At 43.0% G+C, this 20,800-nt stretch overlaps 1 protein-coding gene across 1 annotated transcript in view; it reads left to right on the plus strand.

The window, feature by feature from the left end:
* The window catches only part of LOC124775250 (sialin-like), a 223,527-nt gene that overhangs the window by 179,603 nt on the left and 23,124 nt on the right, over positions 1 to 20,800 (plus strand). The window contains exon 8 of the mRNA XM_047250087.1: positions 16,253 to 16,454. Coding sequence (XP_047106043.1) covers positions 16,253 to 16,454 — 202 coding nt within the window. The remainder of the gene's footprint in view (positions 1 to 16,252; positions 16,455 to 20,800) is intronic.

The raw sequence follows: 20,800 nt of genomic DNA on the forward strand, positions 1-20,800 counted from the left end.
TCAGTAACTACAGTGTCCATGAAGCAATGTCGGGCATGATCTCTGGACACATTTGTGCACATAAATGGTGCCAAAACTTGAGGGCGATCTGTAACTGAAATTATCCTCGTAAATAATATGGTAGGCTGCTTCAGTTGACATACATGATGGGCGATTGATGATAACAGACTTCGCTGTGGCATATTTATGGTGTGACGGAGAGCACAGAAGTGAGTCACATTGAGGTCAGTGGAATTGTTGAGATGACTGACAAAGCAGGTGCATCGGGCGTTGTCGCAAGAACACTGTATATCTCAAATAGATTGTACAGCTGCATGAACCACATATTGAGATTGTCCTTTTTTAACTGAGGTAGTTTTGTGTCCTGCCTGCTGGAACATGCTGCATAGGTGTAGGTTGAGCCAACATATGGTGAGACGTGGGCAGTGATGTAGGAGGATGCAGTGACATATCCACGATGGCAGGAGAAAAATCTGGATTGAGAGCACTGTATGGAGCAGGTGATAGATGTGTGTTGTCGCCTGAGGTCGACATGGGGAGGGAGGGGGGGGAGGCAAAGGAGTAGCCTTAGGTGATGCTTGATGCGAAAGACATAGGCTCGAGGCCAATCAACATGAATGAGACGACCGCGGTCGTCAACAAATTGGATGGGCTAGGAAAGCTCTGTGACACTTTTAGATACTAACGTCTGCCATCTGCTGAGGGTGAATAACCGCTGGAGATGCGGGTTGCGCAGTGGTGGGTACTGCGAGGGGATATCTGCCTTCAGAGGGAGTAAACCAAAGTCTGGTGCAGCTGGCGAAGCTTGGAGACCGTTGCGCCCTCGTGTGTGTGCCAGCGCCAGCGTGCCGGTCTCCCGCCATTATGATTCGATGAGGGTTAGGTTAGTCACATGTGGCCCAGTAGAATACAGATGTCTATGTTCATTTGCAAGCGTCTCTTGCATTATCGTTGGCACCTGTGTTTCACAGTCGTAGTCAGGTGTGTACGCAGGAAGCACAGAGTCTGATGCTCCCGATGGGAGGTGATCCATTGTTTACATTAATGAACACTGAATAACGCACGAAACTGAAGAACGGAAGTGACGTGAGGTCATCAGTGTGAGTTTCAGCTACTAAACTAGGCGGAGATAGACACAAGAACCCATCTAGTTGATGTAACTCAATTATTAATTTTTATGTCACACTCACTACAAGCATGTATGCACATATACGGAAACGATCCCAAGCAATTAATGTCAAAGATCTTCACTTCCTTCGTCGATAGTAGCCACAATTTAATGGAAGTTAAAACTTATGAAAGATTAATTTCCTGGCATATTGTAATGTGTGTGTCAGAGCCTTTAATTGTTATTTTGATTGCCATATTGCTTCTGCATACTAATATCTTCAGTGATGCAACGTTCTTAAAACTTCTGAAACTGTGAATGCTCGACTGCTGGAGTTTTCTTTTTTCGTCGATTCAGTACCAAAAATCAGGGTTGGCACCAAGCTGAGAGGGGCAGCAGAGGTGCCACTGGTATAAGATTTCAGGACGTATCACAGTAATTATCAGCAGCGGTCACTTTGAGCGCAAAGCGAAGAGGGGAGACAGAGGTGACCAAGTGCAAGATTTGTATGCAGTGTATATTACAATTACTAGCGAAAGCTGACATGGGTAAAAATGTATGAGGGAAAAGTTGGAATGTGTGTGGAAAAATGTTCTCGAACAGACTCCGGCATTAATGGGCATGAGTGGTTGATTTCTGCTGAAGTATTTTCAGAGAAAGAAAGTCCTTGAAGAAATAACTTAATAAGAATTTAATTGATACTCAAGAAAAGTGTTACATAATTATTGATATTCAGGATGTGTAGACTGAGTAAAATAGTAACGGTTTTCAACTTAGAAGAAAGAAGTGAAAATTATGTTTCTGCAGAATATCGAAGTTTTGATGTTGAGCATAATTAAATGTAAAATTTGCAAAGAGACCAAGCAGCAACGTTTCTGTAAAACTTATTCTTATCATTCCAAACCTCACAGAGGCTCCCCCAAACCGTAGCAGCCTTAAAACCACAGTGGGGAGAGGTTGGGGCAGATATGGTGAGTTTACCTCACTACCAGGTTGTTAGTGGAATGAAGATTGTTATTTCTTTGATCTGAAATGCACTTTGTAATACATTTTTTGATAATTTAATACTGTGTTCCAGACGTTAATCCTGACACTTTGCTTCCTGTCCAGTTTTTTACTGCAAGTGCTCAAATGACTCAGCTGGAAGATGCCAATGAAATTTAAGTGTTTGACTTCAGATATTTTTCTAATGGATTATATTAACATATCACAAATGCTTTACACACTCTGTACGGAGCTAAAAGTAAGCTCTTTTTCTTTCATACTGATCAACGTTTGGAAATAAGTTCAGTTTATTTTGGACTCATGATGAGGCTACCTTATATGGAAATGAATACAAAAATATGCCAACAACCTTTCTGTCTCATACTTATATGGTATACTTTGAGTGCTGATGATGGAGTGCTTCAGTAAAATGTGAGTCAAGAGAACAGAACTAAGTAAAAGAGATGATTTTGCAACATTATGAACTTGCTACAAAATGCTAAGATGTCTTCAAAATAACTTGTGCAAGAACCTGAACTTTACACTCAAACATCATTTGTGATTTAGAAACTTCGGAAATAATTTGACTGTCCTCATTCTCATATTTCAAAGGTTCCCTCAGTGTTATGCATTTTATTACTTGCCACTGCAATACTTTTAAGCACTGAAGATATTTCTAAAATTTATTATACTCAGTATTTGTCCATACTACTGCCTGCAAGTTCATATAGTGTCGAATGTTTTATTTTCAGTATACATAGAAGACATTAGCAGCTCTTTCATTTGTCCCATATTCATGTGATTCTTTGGTTTGTGTTGTAAATTAAGCCACTCATTTTAGGAAATTGGTTACTTTGCTTACATTATACTTTTTTTACAAACTTAACATATTTACGGGTGTTATGTAAGTGTATGTTTGTTGCTTCTTTAGGTTGGCTTTTTCTCTGGTCTTCCTCATGTTTGTCGAATGATTTTAGCCATCTCGGTTGGTCATTTGTGTGACTACTTGCTATCAAGTGGAAAACTAACAGTTACTGGAGTTCGAAGGGTGGCAGGTTTTATAAGTAAGTAAATCTACTCCTTTGTGTTGTTTCCATGAAATATCAAGTATTACATTATTAAAAGCGATCTTTTAAACTACTATTGTTGCTGATATAGAAAACTAATGGTGCAGGTGAGGAAAAAGCTTAAACATTTATTTTATGCTAATTAATTACTTAATTAATCATGTCCTGTTTTACCATCACAATGTAGAACTTTCAGGTATGTGGAGTGTCGTTATTCTGCTGACGCTTCATTTAACAAATCTTAATAAAGAGCAGTCTTCTTAGAAAGAACTATTGCAAAATTGATATACACACACCAAAAAAGTCTTGCATCACCCCGGTTCCCAGAACTCCTGAAGATAAACGTTGACTGTGGATATTTTATCACAGACATAGTCCCTTTGACTGTTCAGAGATGTCACTAAACCTGCCCAAAGATGTAAACAACAATGCATGACCCCTCCAGGAGGGTCCGACAGCCGATCAGGTCCAGTCATTCCACCAGGAAGATGGTACACAGCTCATGTTGTCTGTAGTTCAACAGTGCCTAGACGGGTAATAGTACGGTTCGATCGCGTCCGCATTGTTACTTTGTGCCAGGAAGGGCTCTCAACAAGGTAAGTGTCCAGGCGTGTCGGAGTGAACCAAAGCGATTCTGTTCGGACATGGAGGAGATACAGAGAGACAGGAACCGTCGATAACATGCCTCGCTCAGGCCGCTCAAGGGCTTCTACTGTAGTGGATGACCGCTACCTGCGGATTATGGTTCGGAGGAACCCTGACAGCAAACGCCACCATGTTGAATAATGCTTTTCGTGTAGCCACAGGACGTCGTGTTACGACTCAAACTGTGCACAATAGGCTGCATGATGCGCAACTTCACTCCCGACGTCCATGGCGAGGTCCATCTTTGCAACCACGACACCATGCAGCACGGTATAGATGGGCCCAAAAACATGCCGAATGGACCGCTCAGGATTGGCATCACGTTCTCTTCACCGTTGAGTGTCGCATATGCCTTCAACCAGACAATCGTCGGAGACGTGTTTGGAGGCAACCTGGTCAGGCTGAACGCCTTAGGCACACTGTCCAGCGAGTGCAGCAAGGTGGAGGTTCCTTGCTGTTTTGGGATGGATTTATGTGGTGCTGACGTACGCCGCTGGCGGTCATGGAAGGCGCCGTAACGGCTGTACGATACGTGAATGTCATCCTCCGACTGATAGTGCAACCATATCGGCAGTATATCGGCGAGGCATTCGTCTTCATGGACGACAATTCGCGCCCCCATCGTGCACATCTTGTGAATGACTTCCTTCAGGATAACGACATCGCTCGACTAGAGTGGCCAGCATTTTCTCCACACGTGAACCTTATCGAACATGCCTGGGATAGATTGAAAAGGGCTGTTTATGGACGACGTGACCCACCAACCACTCTGAGGAATCTACGTCGAATGGCCGTTTAGGAGTGGGACAATTTTGACCAACAGTGCCTTGATGAACTTGTGGATAGTATGCCACGTCGAATACAGGCATGCATCAATGCAAGAGGACGTGCTACTGGGTATTAGAGGTACCAGTGTGTACAGCAATCTGGACCACCACCTCTGAACGTCTTGCTGTATGGCGGTACAACATGCAATGTGTGGTTTTCATGAGCAATAAAAAGGGCGGAAATGATGTTAATGTTGATCTTTATTCCAATTTTATGTACAGGTTCCGGAACTCTCGGAACCGAGGCGATGAAAAACTTTTTTTGATGTGTAGAATGGTTTGGGAAAATCATAGAAAAATCTTTAAATCCATAGGTGAGGTTTGGTGCAACAACAGACAACGCGATACGATATGGAATATTATTACTTTATTGCTCAAGTGGTACATAATAACAAGGCACATCAGTGCAAGTCGAAGTCATAAAACTTACTAAGTACACGCAATCAACACAAAAGACAGACTGTTGTGGAACAAGATCGATTGTCAGCAGGATTACATGACACAGTGTCACCACAGAGCCCCCTCTCCCCAAAGGTGGAAAGGTGATCGTTGTGGACCGATGATGGTGTGATAAGGTGGCATCCATGCAACGTGGCAGTAGGCAATATGTAGTGGACACTGAGGAGGTCAGCGTACAAGCTAGATGTGTCGGAGTTGTGGTGGTCTGGCTCATAGCATCAAGATTGTAGGTAATCTTGCAGTATTCTAGTGGGTGTCGAGTCCAGCCATAGCGGGACTATTGTGGAATGTCGATTGTCGAGGGCGTTCCCATGGGATCAGCTTGAGGGGAGTTATTCCCGTGATCCTCAATTGCAGAGGCGGAGGAGCGTGATGCTCTGGCGGCAGTGATTGCGAGGAAACCGTAGGGGTACAGTAGCAATATAATGGCTGCCATGTACATATTACTGGGCAGTTCACATTAATGCGTGGAATACCAGCTAATAAAATCTTTCCCAACGTCATGTTCGAGATGTTGACTTTCGACGACCAGGAACTTTTTGAGCGGTTTGACGTCAAGGTTGTTGGGTCGTAAGTCTTTGACGTCGAGTTGTACTGTGAAGTCATCGAGGCTGTGGTGTGTCCAATTGAGTTGCTGTGTTGGGTGGTGGCGGGTGATGTGTCGCCATTGGATGGGTCGTTTTCAAATGTCAACGTGGGTTTTAGTCAGTTGACAAATACTGTGCTGTGTCCTCTGATCATCAGTACTTCGAACTTAAGTGTACCACTTTTTAAACCTTGTGCGGCCCTTTATAAGGAGGCTGTAGGACGGGGCATAGTGAAGCACGGCATGGTTGCAGTCTACGGGTGCCTTATGGATGAAAACTGGAGCGCTGTGAGGTAGTGTAGGTAGTATCTTGAGCCCCTGAATTGTGCAATCTGCGTCTATATATTCAAATATAATCCACAAGCCACCATACAGTGCGTGGTGCAGGGTACACTGTACACTACTAGTCACTCGCAAACAGAGCGTGGGAAAAAAGACTGTCTCTCTGCCTCCGGAGGAATCCAAACTTCTCGTATCTTCGTGGTCCTCACACGAAATGTATACTGTCAGTAGGAGAAACGTCCTGCAGTCAGTTTCAAATGCTAATTCTCTAAATTTCCTCAACAGTGTGCCTCGAAAAGAAAGTCGCCTTCCCTTCAGAGATTCCCATCTGAGCTCCTCAAGTATGTCCTTAGCACTTGCATGTTGTTCGAATCTACGGGCACCAAATCAAGCAGCCACCTCTGAATTGCTTTGATGTCCTTTAATCTGACCTAGTGCGGATCCCAAACACTTGAGCAGTATTCAAGAATGGATACACGAGTGTTCTATATGCAGTCTCCTTTAGAGATGAACTTTCCTGAAATTCTCTCAACAAATCGAAGTCGACCATGCGCCTTCCTAACTTCAGTCCCCATATGCTCATTCTATTTCACACTGCTTCGCAACGTTACTCTTAGATATGTAATGGACATGATTGTGTCAAGCAGCACACTATTAACGTTGTATTCGAACATTATTTTTTTTTCCAACTCATCTGTATTAACAAACTTTTTTTTGTTTACATTCAGAGCTATCTGCCATTCATCGTACCAACTAGAAATTTTGTCCACGTCATTTTGTATCCTACGACCGTCACTGAACTATGATACCTGCTCATACGTCACAGCATCATCAGCAAACAGCCGCGGATTGCTGCTCACCTGCCTGCAAGACCAGTTATGTATGTAGAAAACAATAGCGGTCCATCACATGTCCCTGGGGCACTCCTGACATTACCCTTGTCTCTGATGAACACTCGCTGTCAAGGACAACATGCTGGGTTATAAAACTTAAGAAGTCATAGAGCCACTCACATATTTGTGAACCTATTCCTTACGCTCGCACCTTCTTCAACAGCCTGCAATGGGACACCGTGTCCAACGCTTTCCAGAAATCTAGAAACATGGAATCTGCCTGTTGTTCTTCATCCATAGTCTGCAGTATATCATGTGAGAAAAGGGCAAGCTGAGCCTCGGACGAACAATGATTTCTAAAACTATGCTGATACTTGGACATATGATTCTCGGTCCCAAGAAAATTTATAATATTTGTACTGACAATGTATTCTAGGATTCTGCAGCAGACTTATGTTAGGGATATTGGTCTGTAATTTTGCGGGTCCATTTTTTTCTCCTTCCTATATACCGGAGTAAACAGCTCTTTTTCCAGACGCTTGGGACTTTGCAATAAGTCCAAGCTAGGTAAGGGGCCAATGCTCTGGAGCAATATTTGAAAAACAGACTTGGAATTCCGCCAGGAGCTGGTGACTTGTTTGTTTTCAACTCTTTGCCATGGATGCCAGTTGCTGTATCGTCTCTACAGGAGTTACTGCAATGGTCAAACAATGGTACCTTTCAACGATTCTCCTGCATAAACGCGAAATTTAAAACTTCAGCTTTCCTTTTGCTGTTGTCTGTCGCAGTTCCAGCCTGGTCAACGAGTGACTGGATAGAAGCCTTAGATTTGCTTAATGATTTTACGTAGGACTAGAATTACCCTCGGTTTTCGGCAAGACCTTTTGCTAATATATGACGATGGTAGTTGTTGTATGCTTCACGTAAGGACCTTTTCACAGAACCACGAATCTCTACTAACTTTTGCTTGTCGACATCTGCACGTTCTCTTTTGAACCGAGTGTGCAGTAGCCTTCGCTTCCTCTGCACTTTCCGAATTTCGTTGTTAAACCACGGCAGGTATTTTACATCCTTAATCCACTTATTCGGCACATACAGTACTTCTCCAGAGCAATCCATATAAACGTTGCCCATAATTCCTCTACGTCCATCATACTGAAACTAGCCTGCTTGAATGATTTATTAACTTCAGTAACAATCGTTGCTATGATGTCATCATAATCATTAATCCCTGTTTTATACTGACGCTGTCGATGAAGTCAGGCCTGTCTGTAGCTACAACGTCTAAAATATCCCCATTGCTTGGGGGCCATCAAACTAACTGCCCAAGACAGTTTTCGGAAAACGTGCTCAAAAGCACTTCGCAAAACTATCTTCTATTCGTATCACCTGCAACGAATGCATAAACGTTCCAGCCTGTATTCGGGAGATTAAAATCGCCTCTAACAAATATTGAATGGTTTGGGTATTTCCTCGCTCCTGAGCGTAGACTTTCTTTAAACGATTCTACAACTACGGCAGAATTAGATGGCCGGTAAACGTATCGTATAATTATCTTCAGTTCACCTAGACCTGCTACTCGTGTCCAGAAAACTACAATGATTCAGTTTCGACCTCGACAGACACAGTAGTTTTGTTGACAGCAATGAACACTTCCCTTCCAATGGCGTCCAGTATGTACTTTCGACAAACATTCCATGCTACTCTAAATATATTGACGGAAAAAGTTAAGTTTCTTGCTGTTCTCATTTCTGCTACTTCTCGTTAATATTGTCTTTCTTCGATTTACTCTCAGTACATTTTCTCTACTCTTAATTATGTACTATTCAGCAAATCCTGTAATTCATCTTCACTTTCACTGAGGATAGCAGTGTCATCAGCCAATCTTATCACTGGTATCCTTTCACCTTCAATTTTAATTCCACTCTTGAATCTTTCTCTTATTTCCCTCATTGCTTCTTTGATGTACGGATTGAACAGTACCCCTTTTAATCCGACCACTTCGTACTTGGTCTTCCACTCTTATTGTTCCCTCCTGGTTCTTGTATGTATTGTTTACTACCCGTCTTTCGCTATAGCCTACCCTCACTTTTCTCAGAATTTCGAACATCTTAAACTATTTTCCATTCTCGAATGCTTCTTCCAGATCGACAAATCCTATGAATGTGTTTTGATTTTTCTTCAGTCTTGCTTCCATTGTCAACCGCAACGTTAGAATTGCCTCACTGGTGCCTTTCACGTTGTTAAACTCAAATTGATTCTCATCTAGCACATCCTCAATTTTTTTCCATTCTTCTGTATATTATTCTTGTCAGCAGCTAGGAGCATCAGCTGCTAAGGTAATTGTACGATAGTTCTTGCACTTATCAGCTCATGCAGTTTTCGGAATTTTGTGAATGATGTTTTTCCGAAAGTCAGATGGTATATCACCAGACTCGTGCATTCTACACACCAACGTGAATGGAGGTTTAGTTGCCACTTCCTCCAACGATTTTAGAAATCATGGTAGAATGTGATCAATCCGTTCTGTCTAACTTGATTTTATGTCTTCCAGAGCTCTTTTAAATTCTGATTCGAATACTGGATCCCCTATCTCTTCCCTGTTGCCTCCTGTTTCTTTTTCCATCACGTCATCAGGCAAGTCCTTCCCTTCATAGATGGCTTCATTGTACTCTTTCTACTCATCCGCTCTCTCGTAGGCATTTGACAAAAGAACCATCATTACACTCTTAATGTTGCAGCTCTTGCTTTTAATTCCACTAAAAGCTGTTTTGACTTTTCTGTATGCTGAGTCAGTCCTAACAATCATTTCTTTTTCAGTTTCTTCACATTTTTCTTGCAGCCATTTCGCCTTTGCTTCCCTGCACTTCCTATTTATTTCATTCCTAAGTAACTCGTTTTTCTGTATTCCTGGATTTCACTGAACATTTTCTTTTCTTGTACCTCCATCTTTCGTCGATCAACTGAAGTATTCCTTCTGCTAACCATGGTTTCTTTGCGGTTACCTTCTTCATTCCTTAATACGTCTGTATCCCACATCTTTGTGCACTGATGCCTTCTGACTAGTCTCATAAACTTCAGCCTACTTTCATCACTACTAAATTGTGATATGAGCTTTTATCTGCTCCTGTCCAGTATCTAATTTCGAAATCTCTGTCTGACCATGATGTAATCTAACTGAAATCTTCCCGTACATCCCGGTCTTTTCCAAGTATACCTCCTCCTTCGCTATTGCTAGCTGAAATTTATTGCAGAACTTGATTAGTCTTTTCCTTTCTGATTCCTAGTATATTTATAAAATTTCGCGCGTGTTCTTCTGTTTAAGGGGTTTAATCTCGCGTTTTTGAAAGTGCAAATTCATTGAGTCTGTAGCGCAGTAATTGATCATTTGTTTTGTTTTGAAGACAAGCGTCCGTTCGTTTAGTAAGCCAGTCACTCAGGCCTCAGCTCTCGTCTGATACACATCTACAGAGCGGCAAGTTAAGTGTTTATTTTTTCCTGCGTTTTCCTCGAGCATATTTCTTAAATTTCGTGCAAGTTTTTTTGTTTAAAAGTTTCTGTCTCGCATTTTTGTAAGTGTAAATTCATTAAGTCTGTAGCAAGGTAGTTGCTCATTTGTTTTGTTTTGAAGACAAGCCTCCGTTCGTTCATTTAGCAGACCAGTCAGTGAGGCTCCAACTCTTTGATAATATACACTCCTGGAAATGGAAAAAAGAACACATTGACACCGGTGTGTCAGACCCACCATACTTGCTCCGGACACTGCGAGAGGGCTGTACAAGCAATAATCACACGCACGGCACAGCGGACACACCAGGAACCGCGGTGTTGGCCGTCGAATGGCGCTAGCTGCGCAGCATTTGTGCACCGCCGCCGTCAGTGTCAGCCAGTTTGCCGTGGCATACGGAGCTCCATCGCAGTCTTTAACACTGGTAGCATGCCGCGACAGCGTGGACGTGAACCGTATGTGCAGTTGACGGACTTTGAGCGAGGGCGTATAGTGGGCATGCGGGAGGCCGGGTGGACGTACCGCCGAATTGCTCAACACGTGGGGCGTGAGGTCTCCACAGTACATCGATGTTGTCGCCAGTGGTCGGCGGAAGGTGCACGTGCCCGTCGACCTGGGACCGGACCGCAGCGACGCACGGATGCACCCCAAGACCGTAGGATCCTACGCAGTGCCGTAGGGGACCGCACCGCCACTTCCCAGCAAATTAGGGACACTGTTGCTCCTGGGGTATCGGCGAGGACCATTCGCAACCGTCTCCATGAAGCTGGGCCACGGTCCCGCACACCGTTAGGCCGTCTTCCGTTCACGCCCCAACATCGTGCAGCCCGCCTCCAGTGGTGTCGCGACAGGCGTGAATGGAGGGACGAATGGAGACGTGTCGTCTTCAGTGATGAGAGTCACTTCTGCCTTGGTGCCAATGATGGTCGTATGCGTGTTTGGCACCGTGCAGGTGAGCGCCACAATCAGGACTGCATACGACCGAGGCACACAGGGCCAACACCCGGCATCATGGTGTGGGGAGCGATCTCCTACACTGGCCGTACACCACTGGTGATCGTCGAGGGGACACTGAATAGTGCACGGTACATCCAAACCGTCCTCGAACCCATCGTTCTACCATTCCTAGACCGGCAAGGGAACTTGCTGTTCCAACAGGACAATGCACGTCCGCATGTATCCCGTGCCACCCAACGTGCTCTAGAAGGTGTAAGTCAACTACCCTGGCCAGCAAGATCTCCGGATCTGTCCCCCAATGAGCATGTTTGGAACTGGATGAAGCGTCGTCTCACGCGGTCTGCACGTCCAGCACGAACGCTGGTCCAACTGAGGCGCCAGGTGGAAATGGCATGGCAAGCCGTTCCACAGGACTACATCCAGCATCTCTACGATTGTCTCCATGGGAGAATAGCAGCCTGCATTGCTGCGAAAGGTGGATATACACTGTACTAGTGCCGACATTGTGCATGCTCTGTTGCCTGTGTTTATGTGCCTGTGGTTCTGTCAGTGTGATCATGTGATGTATCTGACCCCAGGAATGTGTCAATAAAGTTTCCCCTTCCTGGGACAATGAATTCACGGTGTTCTTATTTCAATTTCCAGGAGTGTACATCCACGGAGCGGCAAGTTAAGCGTTTATCTTTTCCTGTATTTTACTCGTATTATACTTCTTAAATTTCGTGGATGTTCTTCTGTTTAGGAGGTGTAAGCCCGCATTTTGTAAGTGTAAATTTAGGCAGCCTACAGCGCAGGTTTCATTTCTTCTGAACAGCCAGCTCGATGAGGCATCAACGTTCATAGGTGACACATCAGGAGGACAACAAGTTGTATGTGTAGGAATCTGTTTGCTTTTATAGTTTACTTCTTCAGGTAGTCTTGCTAGGATGGATAGGATGCGTGCATGCTGTGTGCGGACACAGGACGAGCTGGCCACAGTTCGCGAACAGCTGAATGCGCTGTTATCTACGGTCAGTCACCTTTAGGCAGCTGTCTCGGGGTGTACCAGCGGCGGAGAATCTGGCACGTCGCATTGGACTCCCCTTGTTTCGCCAACGGTCTCTGCTGCCGAGGCATTGCCTAGTGTTCACAACGTGGTGGATCTGTCCGCACAGCAGAGTCGGAAGGCGGATGATAACACCTTTGCTTCAAATGGTTCAAATGGCTCTGAGCACTATGGGACTCAACTGCTGAGGTCATTAGTGCCCTAGAACTTAGAACTAGTTAAACCTAACTAACCTAAGGACATCACAAACATCCATGCCCGAGGCAGGATTCGAACCTGCGACCGTAGCGGTCTTGCGGTTCCAGACTGCAGCGCCTTTAACCGCACGGCCACTTCGGCCGGCTACCTTTGCTTCGCTCTAGGCGAAGGGCCAAGTGGAGGCTGGGCACCTGGCCTCGCCCATTCACCCTATGAGTGGACATGTGGCCTCTCCTTCAACTGGGTCGGAGAAGCGCACGGGGAGGGGGGGGGGGGGGGGGAGGGGTTCACTAGTTATCGGGAGCTCCAACGTTATGCACTTTATGGAGTAACTAAGATAGATAGCGTTCACAACTGGAAGGAAAGCCAATGTGCATTCGGTATGTCTGTCGGGTGGCCTCATCCAAGATGTTGATGTGGCCTTGCCTGCTGCTATCGAGCATGCTGGGTAGTTGTCTGCAAGTTGTGCCTCACGTCGGCACCAACGACGCCTGTCACTTGTGTCCTGAGGCCATCCTCATTTCATGCAATTGGCTGACGGAATGGTGAAGTCTGCTGGTGGGGTCAAGGACAGCTCGCTATTTGCAGCATCGTTCCCAAGGTTGATCGGGGTCCTTTGGTTTGTAGCCGAGTGGGTGGCCTGAACCAAAGGGTTCGTCGACTCTGCGACAGTCCTGGCTGGAGATATTTAGACTTGCGTTATCGGTTGGGGACTTGTAGAACTGCCCTTAATAGATTAGGGGTGCATTACACAAAGGAAGCAGCTACTCAGGTATCAGAATAATTGTCTAGTGCACATGAGGGCTTTCTAGCTAGGCGGTAGTTTGAGGTACTCTGATGAACACTTGCCAGTCGATATGCAACAAGAGAAGCCAGACAGCGTTCAGAGTAAAGACGCTTCGACAGCCAAAATTTTATAAGTAAATAGCCGAAGTATTCGCAACAAAGTTCGCGAATTTACCGCCTCCAAGGGAAGTTCTCGGGCTTAAATTATTCTCGGGACCAAGAGAAGGCTGAAACACGAAGTGGAAAGCTCTGAGATATTTAGCGAGTCTTGGAAAGTATATCAAAAATGGCTCTGAGCACTATGGGACTTAACATCTATGGTCATCAGTCCCCTAGAACTTAGAACTACTTAAACCTAACTAACCTAAGGACAGTACACAACACCCAGTCATCACGAGGCAGAGAAAATCCCTGACCCCGCCGGGAATCAAACCCGGGAACCCGGGCGTGGGAAGCGAGAACGCTACCGCACGACCACGAGCTGCGGACGAAAGTATATCACAAAGACAGATTAGAGCCCATAGAAGAGGGAAAGTTCATTGTAGTTGACAAAAATATTGTTTATATTGAGGTCGAAGTTGACTGTGACAGTGAAGCTATCTGGTCGCGTGTAACAGGTCTAGGTGATACCAAGTTAATTGTTGGATGTTTTTACCGACCACATGATTCTGCTGTGACAATCCTAAAGCCATTCTAAGAAAATCAACCTTCAGTAGTACGCAAATACCCAGATAATGCAATACTAGATGGGGCGGCTTTAACCTACTGAGTATAGACTTGAATGTCTATGGATTCATTGCAGGGAGTACAGACAGACAATGGTGTACTTTTGAACACGTTTTCTGAAAATTGTCTTGAGCAGCTAGTTCGGTAGCCCACATGCAATGGAAGTATCTCAGACCTTGTAGCTACAAATAGGCCGGACCTTATCGACAACGTCAGTGTAGAAACGGGGTTTAGCGATCATAAGGTCATTATAGCAACTAGTTACGAATGTTAATAAATCAGATAAGAAGGCTGGGAGGTGTGTTTCTGCTAGGAAGAGCAGATAAGCAGTTGTTAGAATCTCACTCAGACAGTAAATCTACAACACTTAGTTCCAGTAAGATAGACGTAAAGGGAAGTTTAAGCAGACTATAAAACAAGGGCTGAAGAGTTACATGCCTAGTAAGTGGATTAAGGACAAAAAAGACCCACCACGGTTTAATAACGGATTTCGTAAGATGCTGAGGAAGCAGAGGCTGTTGCACTCTCGGTTCAAAAGAGAACGCGCAAAAGATGACAAGCAAAGGTTAGTAGAGATTCGTGCATCTGTGAAAAGATCTACGCGCCAAGCATACAACTATTACCGTCACACATAGCAAAAGATATGGCAGAGCTCCCAAGAGAATTCTGGTATGTAAAATAGCTAAGCGGTTCTAAAGCTTCCAGTCACTTGGTGACCGGTCTGGTGTGGCAGGTGAAGACAGCAAAACGAAAACCGAAGTTTTAAATTTCACGTTTAAGAAATCATTCACGCAGGAAAGTCGTACAAAGATATCATCATTTGACCATCGAACTCACTTCTTATGGATGACATAGCGATAAACATCCCTGAAAAAGAGTAACAACTAAATAAGTTGAATAAGTTGAAAATAAGTAAGCCATCAGGACCGGATGGAATCCCAATTTGACTTTTCAAAGAGTACTCTACAGCAGTGGCCATTACCTACTTTGCGTTTATCGCGAATCTCTCGCCCAGCGCGAAGTCCCAAGCGACTGGAAAAAAGCATCGGTGACTCCTGTATATGAGAAAGGAAAAACAAAGGACACGCGAAATTACAGACCAGTAGCCCTCACATCGGTTTGCTGCAGAATCCTTGAACACATTGTCAGTTCGAATACAATAAACTTTTTTGAGACTGAGAATCTTATGTCCACGAATCGCCATAGTTTTAGAAAGCTTCGTCCTTGCGAAATTCAGCTTGCTGTTTTCTCACATGATGTATTGCGAACTACAGATGAAGCACAACAGGCAGATTCCGCATTTCTATATTTCTGGAAAGCGTTGGAAACGGTGCCCCATTGCAGGCTATTAAAGAACGAACGAGCATATGGAATAAGTCTATAGATATATAAACGGTTCCAAGATCTCTAAAGTTATAGAACCCAGTATAGTTTACTAGATGGCGAGTATTCACCAGAGACGAGATTATCGCCAGGAGTGCCCCAGAGAAGTATGATAGAACTGCTAGTATTCTCTACATGAGCAAATAATTTAACAGACCAGGTGGGCAACAATTTGCGATTGTTTGCTGAAGGTGCTCTGCTGTAGGGTAACGTGTCGAAGTTGAGTGTCTGTAGGAGGGTACAAGATGACTTAGACAAAATTTCTAGTTGGTGTGATGAATGGCAGCCAGATCTAAATGGTGAAAAAGTGCAAGTTAACGCGGATAAGTAAGAAAAACAAACCCGTAGTGTTCGGATACAGTTGTTTGACACAGTCATGTCGTTTAAATATATGGACGTAACTGCAGTTGACTTTCGTAGACATCGTAATTCCTGTTCCGTTCACCGCCACCGCCTACCATCACAGTATGAGCTCGGAAGATGGTCAGAAACTGACTGAAACTGGTAACCGCAAAAACAAAGGTTTCTTGCGGTCGAGACTGTTCAAGTTCATTTTAAAGTACTAAGGAAAATCGATGTCCTTCACAAGAAATATTCTCAAAAATTACTGATCGTCTCTCATTTCTTGATATAGCAATTTCTATTCACGAATGAAAAGCATAAATGAAGACGGTCACACTATTTGTCACGGAATGAATAAATATTCCTTCGTACCTATTTAGCTTCAAACTGAATCAAACACTCTTTGTTCATTTTAAATCTGTAAAAGTTTTCAGTAGATGTATACTATCATTGACTCAAATTGATGTTAAATAATGAGTAATTTATATTATACCTAAGTTTTTTTTTATTAAACAGGGAGCTATTTCTTTGTATTTACCTTTCTTACATTATCTGTTGCCAGTGAATACTCTGCAAGGCATCTTCATGCTGGGGTTGGCCTTCTCTGGCTGTAACTCAATTATGGCCACTATCTGTCTCACAGCAGCTCTTGCCATGAGTGGAGCTGAACCAAATGGTGCTTTAGCTACGTACATTGACCTCAGTCCAAATTTCTCCAGTAAGTATACCATTTGAACATGATAATATATTTAATTTCTACAAATGTTATCTATTTATACATGATATTCTGTAGGTCCCATCATGATGCTCAAAGTTCATTACATATATTTAAACTGCTATGTTCTTGTTTCTGTCTGTTCTAACAGTTAATGAAGAAAAAATAGTAAGAAAGCTGTCACTTAGTATATAATGCTGCATCCTCATGTATAACAACTGTTCATCTACTTCTTCTCTTCACACACATTTTGCTCAGTTTTTGGAACGTTAGCATTCACTTATTAGACCAAATTTCTTCAGACATCCTCATTGGTTGACCTACTGTTGAAATTCCTGTAGACATATTGATGTATTTCAAGTCATGGCAGTCTTGTTGAATTAAACCTTTCTTACAACTCCTGTCCATGTAGTATATGGACCAAACACATGATTTTATGACATTCTGTAATGAAAATAATTTTCTGCTCTATGTTATCAAAGGCTTTCTTCATTATAGAGGCAGTCATTACAAGGAATACACATCACTACTTAAGTGATACAGAAAATGTATTGTGAAGGTCCTCACCTCCTCATTGTGCAGACAAAAGGGCTACATAAAGTATCTGACTATTCATTGTCTTAGCTTACCATTTCACTTATTATCACACAACATTATTCTTGCCCTTATGAAGTTATAGGTTTCTAGTTAAATGCTAAGAATTTAATCTTATTGGTATAGGTAAAAATACTGAAATCTCTTCCTGCAGCATTGGTATAATGAATGAGGTCCTGAAGTTTTGGAATATGGTCACATAATGTGATAACACTGCCTGATCTGGATTTCATAGCTGTTGTATGAAACGCCCTCATTCTATATTTTATCCAAGTACAGGATGAACAGCACCTACCACTGCTTGTTTGATATTTAAATGACTATAATGGTTATTGATGAAGTACAACAGTTATCCATGGGCTAGACATTAGTTTCTTTTTTTTTCATATTCAGTGGTTTGTACCTATGGCGACTCATCTTTATGTGGTACATATTAATAGGCTTTTTTCTGTAAAAAAAGGTACATACTAATCCTTTACATAACTGGATTTTAAAAATTTTAATCTACAAAATTTGATAAATTGAGCTCAGTCACATAAATACTATCTACTCAAAAGTAGGAAGTAGCAGTTATTAAATAGAAATGAAATCAGTTTACTTTAAAAACTTCATTATCTACCAGCATCTTTAACTCACAAGGGAGGTGTTCATATTTTTATGGCTCTATAGTTTGTTTCTTTTTGTGCAAGAGTTAGATAAGATGTGGGTAGTGGAGCTATATTTGTTGTTAGTATTATTTTTATACATGCTCCTCTTAATATCAAATTTTACCTTGTATCAAATTGTGCCTTATCTTTCACAAGTTTCATGGAAGAATAAAAGTTTTATGAAGCTTTGGTAGCACCTAGTTTTTGTACACATTTGCCTCCACCAAACATTATCCTTACACCACATAATTGTGCAATGAATACTTTGTGCCTGTGGGGAATTAGCACATAACATTACTCCATATGACACCAATGAACAGGAGGAACGCAAAATAAGCTAATTTTCTAAAGCTTTCATAACCAAAATCAACAATTACACACAGCTCAAATGTTGCTGAGTTCATTCAGTTGACAAGAACTACAATATGTGATTTTCAATCCAAGATCTAATCAATATGCAGGAATTCTGAACAATCAGTTTTCTATATTCTCAGAAAACAGAGAATAAAACTTTTAAAATTTTATTTATTACTCTTTCTGTTGCTACAGTTCTATTAAGTTTGATTACGAATCTTGCATCATCAGAGATGAGCACTATTTCTGCTTTATCTACATCTACATTTATACTTCGCAAGCCACCCAACGGTGTGTGGCGGAGGGCACTTTATGTGCCACTGTTATTACCTCCCTTTCCTGTTCCAGTCGCGTATGGTTCGCGGGAAGAACGACTGCCGGAAAGCCTCCATGCGCGCTCGAATCTCTCTAATTTTACATTCGTGATCTCCTCGGGAGGTATAAGTAGGGGGAAGCAATATATTTGATACCTCACCCAGAAGCGCACCCTCTCGAAACCTGGACAGCAAGCTACACCGCGATGCAGAGCGCCTCTCTTGCAGAGTCTGCCACTTGAGTTTGCTAAACATCTCCGTAACGCTATCACACTTACCAAATAACCCTGTGACGAAAAGCGCCGCTCTTCTTTGGATCTTCTCTATCTCCTCCGTCAACCCGACCTGGTACGGATCCCACACTGATGAGCAATACTCAAGTATAGGTCGAACGAGTGTTTTGTAAGCCACCTCCTTTGTTGATGGACTACATTTTCTAAGGACTCTCCCAATGAATCTCAACCTGGCACCCACCTTACCAACAATTAATTTTATATGATCATTCCACTTCAAATCGTTCCGTACGCATACTCCCAGACATTTTGCAGAAGTAACTGCTACTAGTGTTTGTTCCGCTATCATATAATCATACAATAAAGGATCCTTCTTTCTATGTATTCGCAATACATTACATTTGTCTAAGTTATGAGTCAGTTGCCACTCCCTGCACCAAGCGCCTATCCAATGCAGATCTTCCTGCACTTCACTGCAATCCTCTAATGCTGCAATCTCTCTGTATACTACAGCATCATCCGCGAAAAGCTACATGGAACTTCCGACACTATCTACTAGGTCCTTTACATATATTGTAAAAAGCAGTGGTCCCATAACACTTCCCTGTGGGACGCCAGAGGTTACATTAACGTCTGTAGACGTCTCTCCATTGAGAACAACATGCTGTGTTCTGTTTGCTAAAAACTCTTCAATCCAGCCACACAGCTGGTCTGATATTCCGTAGGTTCTTACTTTATCAGGCGACAGTGCGGAACTGTATCGAACGCCTTCCGGAAGTCAAGGAAAATGGCATCTACCTGGGAGCCTGTATCTAATATTTTCTGAGTCTCATGAACAAATAAAAGCGAGTTGGGTCTCACACGATCGCTGTTTCCGGAATCCATGTTGATTCCTACAGAGTAGATTCTGGGTTTCCAGAAATGTCATGATACGCGAGCAAAAAACATGTTATAAAATTCTACAACAGATCGACATCAGAGATATAGGCCTATAGTTTTGGGCATCTGCTCGACGACCCCTCTTGAAAACAGGGACTACCTGTGCTCTTTTCCCCTAGAGACTTGCGAGACACGGCTGTTAGAAGGGGGCAAGTTCTTTCGCATACTCTGTGTAGAATCGAATCGGTGTCCCGTCAGGTCCAGTGGACTTTCCTCTGTTGAGTGATTTTAGTTGCTTTTCTATTCCTTGGACACTTATTTCGATGTCAGCCATTTTTTCGTTCATGCGATGATTTAGAGAAGGAACTGCAGTGCGGTCTTCCTCTGTGAAACAGCTTTGGAAAAAGGTGTTTAGTTTTTCAGCTTTACGCGTGTCATCCTCTGTTTCAATGCCATCATCATCATCATCATCGTCATCATCATCCCAGAGTGTCTGGATATGCTGTTTCGATCCACTTACTGATTTAGCGTAAGACCAGAACTTCCTAGGATTTTCTGTGAAGTCGGTACATAGAATTTTTCTTTCGAATTCACTGAACGCTTCACGCATAGCCCTCCTAACGCTAACTTTGACATCGTTTAGCTCCTGTTTGCCTGAGAGGTTTTGGCTGCGTTTAAACTTGCAGTGAAGCTCTCTTTGCTTTCGCAGTAGTTTCCTAACTTTGATGTTGGACCACGGTGAGTTTTTCCCGTCCCTCACAGTTTTACTCGGCACGTACCTGTCTAAAACGCATTTTACGATTGCCTTGAACTTTTTCAATAAACACTCAACATTGTCAGTGTCGGAACAGAAATTTTAGTTTTGATCTGCTAGGTAGTCTGAAATCTGCCTCCTATTACTCTTGCTAAACAGATACACCTCTTCCCTTTTTTTATAATCCTATTTACTTCCATACTCAGGGATGCTGCAACGGCCTTATGATCACTGATTCCCTGTTCTGCGCTTACAGAATCGAAAAGTTCGGGTCTGTTTGTTATCAGTAGGTCCAAGATGTTATCTCCACGGGTCGGTTCTCTGTTTAATTGCTCGAGGTAATCTTCGGATAGTGCACTCAGTATAATGTCACTCGATGCTCTGTCCCTACCACCCGTCCTAAACATCTGAGTGTCCCAGTATATATCTAGTAAACCGAAATCTCTTCCTAAGACTATAACATGCTGAGAAAATTTATGTGAAATGTATTCCAGATTTTCTCTCAGTTGTTCTGCCACTGACGCTGCTGAGTCGGGAGGTCGGTAAAATGAGCCAATTATTAACCTAGCTCGGT

This window comes from Schistocerca piceifrons, chromosome 2, assembly GCF_021461385.2.
Source record: "Schistocerca piceifrons isolate TAMUIC-IGC-003096 chromosome 2, iqSchPice1.1, whole genome shotgun sequence".
Lineage (NCBI taxonomy): Eukaryota > Metazoa > Arthropoda > Insecta > Orthoptera > Acrididae > Schistocerca > Schistocerca piceifrons.